The 9,285-nt window shown below is 42.9% G+C and overlaps 2 protein-coding genes across 3 annotated transcripts; one reads left to right on the forward strand and one right to left on the reverse strand.

The window, feature by feature from the left end:
* The first annotated feature begins 84 nt into the window (after nt 1-84).
* Nucleotides 85-3,876, forward strand: LOC100707471 (uncharacterized). 2 transcript variants are annotated; one of them, XM_005478717.2, is made up of 6 exons: nt 85-102; nt 467-556; nt 860-899; nt 984-1,118; nt 1,255-1,331; nt 3,471-3,876. In XM_005478717.2, coding segments are annotated over exons 3-6 (330 nt in total). In that variant the 5' UTR covers nt 85-102; nt 467-556; nt 860-898; the 3' UTR covers nt 3,588-3,876. The 2 variants fall into 2 exon arrangements, with proteins under 2 accessions (XP_005478774.1, XP_003451354.1); XM_003451306.3 differs by having other exon boundaries at nt 88-102; nt 847-899.
* amh (anti-Mullerian hormone) lies at nt 3,363-7,218 on the reverse strand. Its single transcript, XM_013275129.3, has 7 exons — nt 6,999-7,218; nt 6,629-6,880; nt 6,388-6,557; nt 5,853-5,964; nt 5,675-5,774; nt 5,173-5,594; nt 3,363-4,394 (listed from the first exon to the last, which is right to left on the reverse strand). The coding sequence occupies exons 1-7, from the start codon at nt 7,078-7,080 to the stop codon at nt 3,988-3,990; spliced, it is 1,545 nt and encodes a 514-aa protein (XP_013130583.1). The 5' UTR covers nt 7,081-7,218; the 3' UTR covers nt 3,363-3,987.
* Nucleotides 7,219-9,285: the final 2,067 nt, after the last annotated feature.

Below are 9,285 nucleotides of genomic sequence, written 5' to 3' on the forward strand. Positions count from 1 at the left end.
TGAAGGGAGCAGCCGAAAGAAGAATTGAAAGAAGAAGGAGAAGTTATTACTGCTGATGATGCCTTTATTGACACTATATACAGCGATACACTGAGACTGCAGGTACCCAATCATACATCATACACATCAGTGTCATGTGAATTTAGTAACATACAGAATCACTGAGGGTTTGTCGAGGGTGTGGATGGCTCTGGGGATGACACTGTTGGTGCCTGCTTTAATTTGAATTGGGACTAATTTATTATGTGATGAACTTTTAACAATGTATTGTGTTTTAGGACCTCCTCATAATTAAGTAAACTGTTAAACCACCCTAGTAACGCTGGCTTATCTGCCTCTGTGGAGGAGTAGGAGTGTTCATGGCACTGGAAGGCGGGTGTTGCTGATCCTCGTTCACCTACTGGCTTACTGCTATTAAGTTTGAATGTCCCTTTCCCTGTTTTCACACCTGTGCCTGTCAATCAAGCAAAGAAGCGAGGTGCAGAGCGTGTACACAACCGCAACAGCACAGCTCTACTATCCCTCACCTCTGTGGTTAAGCACAACTGAAAATCAGGTAAGCGTATTTTTCTGTCCAGAGGTTTGTATCAAACTAAACGCTCAGCTCCATATTTGTCTTTCTAAAGAGCTGCATGTGACTATTTTAAGCTGTGTTAGTGTCACATGTTAGTGTATGGCTTGGAAGAGGGTGCAAAAGGCAGTACAGGGGAAAGTGGGATATGATCACAGATATAAGATATCGGGGATTAAACAAACTCCACGTGTGATCATTCTGTGTATTCTGTGTACTGCTACTTTACTAAATCTCAACCACACAGTCCTACCCAATCTTTCCTCATCTTGCAGTGTTATTTTTCAGCCTTAAGAAGCTGGAGCAGGCCTGTCTGAAGGCTTCACGAGTAAGACACACGTTTCACTAAACAGCCACCAGACTGATGAAACTGAGCATGGACTAAATGCGTCTGACTCGTGTCTGTCTGCAGTGTCTTATGAGCGGATTCTGTGCATTGAAAATCTGAGCGATGTTCCAAATCCGTGGAAAGGATTCACTATGAACCGCTGTTTAGTGGCGGCGCTGGTTGTGCTACTGGTGAGCTCAGGAGTTAACGAAGTGCACGGTGAGTGCCGGTGCACTGTCTCTTTACCCACATCACACATGTTTTGAGCTTGTTTCTGACTGATTGCTGTGATTTGTAACAGCCGACAGCTTCTGTTTAACACGCTCTCAGTCTTTTGTGCAATTGTGTTTTCTAGATGCTCTGGACTATTTTGTTGAAGAGACAGGTGTGTGGTCTTTCTTTGGAAGTCTGCAGAGTGTTTCAATAACACAGGTATGGTTTCTCGTTGTGATTCTGTCAGTTAGCCTGCAACTTTCGGTTCATTTGTTCTTGTTTAAAGACTGAGGGTGATTTTATGTGTAATTTACAGATACAGTAAAGTTTTTTACTCTGTTTTCTGGCTGAATACACAGTCGTGCTCATTTCCAGCTCGGTATTTTAGTACTTGGACTTTTAATCATATATCTTAAACATTATTCTTTAATGAGCGCAACCCTTCAGTTCATCCGCTGTCTGAAATGAGCCATTTTAGCTTTTCTGCCTTTAAAGCCGTAATCCATCTTCTTCTCTTGCTGTTCAAAGCATCTCAGTGACAAGCTATCAGTCTGAGAGGGCCATATTGTCCTGGCATCATAAAGCAACAACAGTAGGATAAACACTGTGAGATGGAGAATAATGGGCCGGCTGTAAGTTCACAGAGATTTTGAGAAAGTCTTTGTCAGATTTGGAAATAAGGAAACCGTAAAGTGTCCGTTTGTATGGCTGAGAATTAACAAATACCCGGTCAACACACGGCTGATGAACCACTGGATGGCTCCATATCTCCTTACATGTAATCTTACTGGTTTAAACAATTTTATTCCCATTTTTAAAGACTGAATGAGCAAACCTACCCTCTCATGGATGAAAAAATAAAGTTTTGCAAGATTGACAATAGCCGTAGCTGTTCAACCCAAAGCATAAAGCATGAAACACTGTGTACGGTGCAGGTGTTGGTGTACTGAGCAGAGCTGCCTGGTGATCCTGTGGACTAGAGCAGTGAACAGCATTTGGAGCTTCTGTGTGTTAAAAGAACAACATTAGAAGTGTATCTTATAGTGTGTCTTATTTTACATACATCAAGATTTTTATGTTGTACAATCAAGATCACGTTTCTGATTCTTCCACATGTTTTTAAGCGTTAAAGACATCAGAGTGCATCCTGTGTCTAGATGACATCATCTGTGCACCCATCTGGACTATTTTGGTGTGATTTTCCCATTTTTGGAGATGTATGCCTCAATGAGACTGTTGTGAGCGGTTTCATGCTCACAACAGAGAGAATTACAAATACCAACCAAAAGAGGTTTGCAGCTTGCTGTAGCTCAGCTGAAGGGTGGCGCCACGATTAAATCCTGTCACCAGAGTTATTATAGTTTTTTGTATTCTCTAATAAGTTTTTTATTTTATTTTGACTTTTTTTGTTTTTACTGCTCGAAAATGTTTAGTTTAGTTTTTATTCGGTGCAGTGTTAGTTTTAACCTTTTATTGTATGTCAGAGGTAAGATTTAGAAAAAGCAGAGCATATATTTCAATCAAACTATAAGTTTTTGTCTGGTAGAGATCCAAAGTCTCAAACACGTTTATCAAAACCTCATCAGCTGACAGGTTAAACGAGATTAACAGATGCTAAAACTCCACAATATTTCCTCTATATTTTAATTTTAGTTATGTTACGAGCCAGCTCAAAAGCTGCAACATAATTAAGGAGACCAACACCAGAATTTCACAGAGAAGAGGTTTTATTTTAAATTATATAATAAGTTAGCTAAAATAGCTGGTACCACTAAGACAAAGACTAGTGCGCCTCCATGAAAGCCTGCCTCAAGTATGCCTTTATCCACACCTGATTAAGTGTGGTCAATTAGCAACAGCTGAACACTCTTGCACTGCCACTGCAAAGAGATTAGGGGCTGCAGAGCGGCGTAACAAGTTAGTATTAGTTAACAGTAATAACCTTGGCTATCACAGGTTAGTGTATACTTCTTTGGGTGATGGATGCCGAACTTTTCACAGCTATCTTTGAGAGTAACAGAGTCATTATCGTATTTTTGGTACTGCAAGATGTGTGCTTAATAATTTTATAATATAGCAATAATAATTTTCATAAATGTTCCAAAGAGCGCAGAAATGTCTACAGCCGGTTTCTCCAAGTCTAGGAAATGCACACTAAACTGCTCAAGCTGGACAAACAGCTCTACAGCTCAGAGGACCAAAAATAAACTGGACTTTGGATCATCTCTTTAAATATCACATGCTCAAATATTATGATATATGAGAATTTTTATTATGCAACACTATAGGATTTCCACAGTATTTAGGGCTGGTTGATATGGAATCACACGTGTCTTGTGTCCCATTGTCTGCCTCCAGGTTTCCATATGGGACGGCTTCACCCGGTGGTGGGGATCTGAAGAAGTCGGAGCGATAAGAAGGAGGAAGAAGCCACTTGCTAATAAAGCAATCCTGAAACCCAAAATCAAAGCATAAAACATATACTGTAGCTTATGTAGCTGAATGGCTATGAATACAGAACTTTAAGTACACTTTGCATTTAATTATTACAAGTTTGAGAAGGCTATATTTCATCCTTTTAACAGTTTAACTTTAACACTCAGAAACATTATTCCAATTAGAAATATTTTCAAAATGACAAAATCTGATTCATTTTAGCATCACTAATTATCAAAATATCTTAACATAAATAGAATTAACATTAACTTTGTGATCTTAAGACTTGTGATCTTTAATAAAGCATAAAAGCAGTTATATTTAATTAGAAGTACACGTGGTGTATTGTAATTGATATTTCATAACTGAAACATGCGCATAACTAATCAGTTGTGTGAAAGTTATAAATGCTGGGGTAAAGTAGCAGAAGAGAGCAGCTCTAGCGGCATCCACACTCCCTCGCAACCGCATCTGGCTTGATGGAGATGAAGGTCCCATCTGCGTTCCAGTCCACAACCTCCAGGGCTTCGTATGCCACGGGCACACAGCAGGGCGAACGCTCATCCGCGTTGCCGGTCTCGATGTGGGAGTTGAGCAGGATGGCGTGGTTGTTGCCGTTGGTCAGAGGGAACGTGCAGGAGCCGTGGCAATTGTTAATGTTTGCGCTGCTTGGGCCGACAAGAAGCTTTGTCAGGGACACGGTGAGAGCCTTCAGCCCACAGACGCCGCCCCTCACTGACGAACTGGGGTCTGCTCTGGTGGCCCGCAGTTTTCTTTGCGCGTCGTACGTTTGGGCCACCGTCTGCAGAGCCTTCAGCAGAAGAAACACACGGAACTGACTCCCTCCTGGCGGACGCAGAAAGAAAACACATGCAGCACTTAAAAAGGGATATACGTGACCTTTAGAGTGGTGACGACAAAATTCACGCTAAGCAAAAAGCAAAAGTGGAAATGAGTCCCAGTTTGTAGAGTCTGTGGAGCTGATAAACTGATGAACACAGCAGAGGAAAATGACAAAATAACAAAATCTAATAAAATTAAATTTAATATAGTTGCTCATCTATATATGTCAAAGGTCAGTGGGTAATATAGACCCAAATTTTACCACTGACAAAACAGCAAATGATATAATAATAGAAACGAAGCCTTTTTGAACGTCAGCCAAGCTCACACACACTCACATGATTAGTTTTCTTAAAGACATCTGCTGATATCTATCTAAATATTTCACATGCAGGTTTTTAGTTTTTTGATGAATGAGATCTAATTTATTTATTTTTTTAATCTGCCGACTTCAGAACTTTTAAAATTTGAATAATGGGAATCTGTTTGTGCACAAGACTTAAAATAATCTGAACTCATAGGTCACTGGGACCGCTGTAGAACTGAACAGACAGTCTGCAGCATGATTACTGTTTTCGGCCCATAAACCTTTGACTGTAAGGCCTGTTATAAATGGGGTTTAGAGAATCCGTGGCCACTCCCTCCACCCAACATCTCCTAAAGCTGGGAGCTGAAAGCTGCAGCGGGATACTTACATGCACCCGACCGTGCTGCAGGGTGTTGTTTCATTTAAAAAAAAACATGCTTCCTATGTAACTGTAACTGTTCTTGCACATGTCACCTGTGGCATGTTCTTTCTCCTGTAACGCACTCAGTTCTTTGAGCCTCCCCAGGCTCTCCTTGGCTCCCAGTGAAACCTCTTCCTCTCTGATTATTTCTGTCATTTGCACCAAAGTCTGGTCCAGTCTCTGTCTGAGCTCCTCTAACAGTGCAGCAGACAGGGCCAGCTCTCCGTGGCACACCGGCAACACGGAGCCCCAGCTCGTGAAGCCAAAGACTGTGGGAGCTGTGGAGTTGATCATTACTGCCAGCAGGGTCTCGCTGGAGGATAAGCCAAGCGAGAGGGGAGGCAGAGACTGTAAGGAGTCCAGAGGAAGTGGAGGGGACGTGAAGTGTTCCTGAGGGAGAACAGCACCCAGGAAGCGTTTCATCTCACAAAGGAAGGAGGTTTGCAGAGATGCCGGGGGCGAGCCTGAAGCACATCTGGGAAAGCAAAAATAAAAACCAAAGCTGAGCGCGTCTCTGATGACAGTGAATATCAGCAGAAAGAAAGCCGGGCTGACCTCGTATCAGTTCCCGTTCCGCCGGAGAAAAGTAGAAGTGGACTCATGCTGATGTTACTTCCTGATTTTTCACCAATCAAGATGCTTTTTAGGTTTTGCTCTACAATGAGAGGAAATGTAAGTAGGGTACACAATGAACCAGAGATGGGGAAATAAAATGAAGAAGATGATAGCTCACTCATATGAGGGAGTTTTGTCTGAGCCGTAATCTGCCACCTGTCATTAACACTCCCCTCTGATGATTTTCCTGTCAGCAGTACGTACTGTGTGTCTCCTGAAATGCACACAGCCTGGAAAACAAAGCAACACAAAAACCCAGAGTTAGAGATCTGTAAACCTTTCATTTCATTTTATCACCTAAGGCAGGGATGGCAACCTCGTTTTACATTGAGGGCCACTTGATGCAGCTCGCTGTGATCTTAAGTGAAACTCCTCTTTCGGTGAGTGTGACAAGTTTAACTGCACATTTCATCACTGAGACATCTTAATATGAAAAAAAAAACAAGTGCAATTTGTACACCAAGCTTCAGTTTTTGTGCATGACAGAGAAAGGTTTCTGTAATAAATGAAGGAAATAAATGTGCAAAATTACAGAAAAACGTCCAGTAGCTCAAAGCCGTCTAGTGTGGAGTCTTTGCGGGGCCCATTCTGGCTCCCGGGCCTTATGTTTGACAGCAGCCTTGAAGCAGGGTTTGCACCTGAGCTCTCTTTACCTGCGTGTTAGGCTGCAGAAACTGACTAGTGAAAGCAACTTCCAGGTCTCCTCGTGCCAGTGGATTTTCAAAGACCAAGAGCAGCACAGGGTTTGTCATGAGCGATGGAGGCCGTGGGAGGTCAAAGGTCAACGTGATTGTTCCTTGCTCCTCTTCCTCTGATACGTGTACTAAAAGAACGAAACCAAACAATTTACAAATGAAGAAAGAAAAATAGCAGGAATGCGGTTTCAGCTTTTACCTGCAGCTGGGTGCAGAACCTCCAAGCTGCTCTTCTTGTTAGCGAGGTCTAACGAGACCGAGGCTGATGAGCGGGCAGACTGCGAGCAGAATCCAAACAGAACCAAACTGCTGTTTGTCAGTTCGCCGCTGTCCCCCACACCATCACGCAACGCTGCAAAGATGTCCTCCACGAAGCATGGTGCAGCATGAGGCGCTGCTGCTGAGGATGATGATGGTGATGATGGGGTCTTCGCTGATGGGAGTGAGTACTCTGAAACGGACAAATTACTTCACGCACTAAAGAACCAGTCTGAAGCAATAACCACATGCATGCATTTTTCCATTCAAAGTTAACGAGTTATTAATTAATCAGCTGAGCGGCGTCTGACCGGTTACTGTGGGGTCCTGGGCCGGTTGCAGGGTCCAGCAGAGTGTCAGCGCCTCGCTGTAAAGAACGAGCAGACCCAACATGTTTGCAGTGTCTGCGTGTGCGTTTGTGTGGTCAGATCTCTCACAGGATGGGAGTTACATCCTCAGACCTCCCCTTCTCACCACCTGGGGTCCCCTTTCTGCCAAAATAGCAGCACTGTGTGTCCTTGATGACTGAGATTGTCAGTATTTGAGGTATTTTAACCTGCTTGTGGAGAACATTCTAAAATCAGACAGCAAACGGGACACGGAGGTAAACAGAAGACGACTTTGGACACACTGAACATCCTTATCTAGCAGACACAAACAGGTCCCGGAAAGAAAGTTTCTCACGAACCTTTCATAGAATACACCAGGCTGAAAGATGAAGAGTGCTGTTTAATGTTTCGTGGCTGCAGAGCTAATATGCACGCTGCTTAACTTAACCCTCTCGAGGCAGGCGTTGCCGATTTGCAACAGTTAAAAACTAACAACCTGATTACCCTACATACATATTTTATGAGTCTTTTTTTTTTTTTGATAATTTTCCCCAAATATCAGATTTTTCCTGTAACTAAAACTTAATTTGAGCCTGAGAGGGTTAAACAAAGAGGACAGTAAAACTGGAGGTTTGCTTCCATCACGTCGACAACAAAGCTCAAAACGATTTTAAAGAAACACTTTGCATTTTGGTAAATCTGCTTACTTGTTGCTTTGGACTGATGACTCCTCTTAGAGAGACTGCTGGCAGAAAGCCTTGAAGGGAAACTTCAGCCACATCCACTGTTTTTCATCTTTCTGTTTCTCTAAGCGGGGGATGTCCAACATCAGGCCCAGGGGCTAGAATCACCCAGCAATGACTCCAACCCAGCTCACTTGAAGGATGGCATAAATTTTGGACTTTTAACTGTATTTTCTTAAATTTTATGGCTTTTCCTGCTAATAAAGAACTCTGCCACATGTTCATGCTACACCAAAGTGATTAACAATTACATGACAAAAAAGTTCCTGTTTTTTTCACCATCTGCTCCAGAAATTAGTTTTTTTCTGTAATATTACACATTTATTTATTTATAATGGAAAATTTCTTTGATTTCAAGATTCAAAGTGTTTATTGTCATGTGTCCAAAGAAAAAAGGCATTTCTCTGTGCAATGAAACTTTTGCTTTGCTGTCCACCCACAGATGCCGGTTAATATTTACAGTAGAAATAGAACAGATAAATACAAATAGCACAAATAAATAAAGACAGAAAAGGAGACAAATTATTGAAGTGTGAAACATAGATGTGTGCAAAAGAGCTATAGCTTAATATGCTGGCTTAATATGCAGGATGACCTGATGTGCAAAAAATTATTATTAATGTTCAAAAATAGGTCAGCTTGTTTGAGTCTGATGGCAGTGGGGAAGAAGGCGTTGTTGAGTCTGGATGTTCTGGATTTCACACTTCTAAACCTCCGCCCCGAGGGCAGAAGTGTGAACAGTCCGTGTTGGGGATGTGTGGGGTCTTTGAGGATGGAGGCAGCTCTCCTTTGGACTCTGCGATGGTAGATGCTGTGCAGAGAGGGCAGCGGAGTCCTGATTATCTTCCCTGCAGTTGTTATCACTCTCTGCAGGTGATTGCAGTCCATGGCAGTAGTGCTGCCGTATCATGCAGTGATGCAGCTGGTCAGTGTGCTCTCCACAATGCAGCTGTAGAACCTGCTGAGGATCATACCAAATTTCCTCAGCCTCCTCAGGAAATGCAGCCATTCCTGAGCCTTCTTGACCAGCTGTGTGGTGTTCAGTGTCCAGGTGATGTCCACAGAAATGTAGACGCCCAGGTATCTAAAGCTGCTCACCCTCTCCACTTCAAGGCCCCGGATAAACCGCGGCTGGTGAGGCCTCCTCTTCTTCTTCGTGTCCACTATCATCTCCTTTGTCTTGTCAGTGTTGAGGGTGAGGTTGTTGTCCTCACACCATGACACCAGACCGGCCACCTCTCTCCTGTAAGCCGCTTCGTCCCCTCCAGTGATGCGACGGATCACTGCAGTGCCATCTGAGAACTTCAAAATGATGTTATCTTTGTTGGAGGTGACACAGTCGTGAGCGTACAGGGTGTAGAGGATGGGACTGAGGACTTTTGACATTACATTATATATGGAAAAACTGAGACGTAGAGTTGAGGTTGCACTTTCTTATATTAAGATTCACATGTAGTTAAGCTTCTTTACTCTGACAGAGCGGGGCGTTTCACTGGTCAGGCACACTTAAGACCAAAGTGGGCTGA

The sequence above is a fragment of the Oreochromis niloticus genome, linkage group LG23 (assembly GCF_001858045.2).
Source record: "Oreochromis niloticus isolate F11D_XX linkage group LG23, O_niloticus_UMD_NMBU, whole genome shotgun sequence".
NCBI lineage: Eukaryota > Metazoa > Chordata > Actinopteri > Cichliformes > Cichlidae > Oreochromis > Oreochromis niloticus.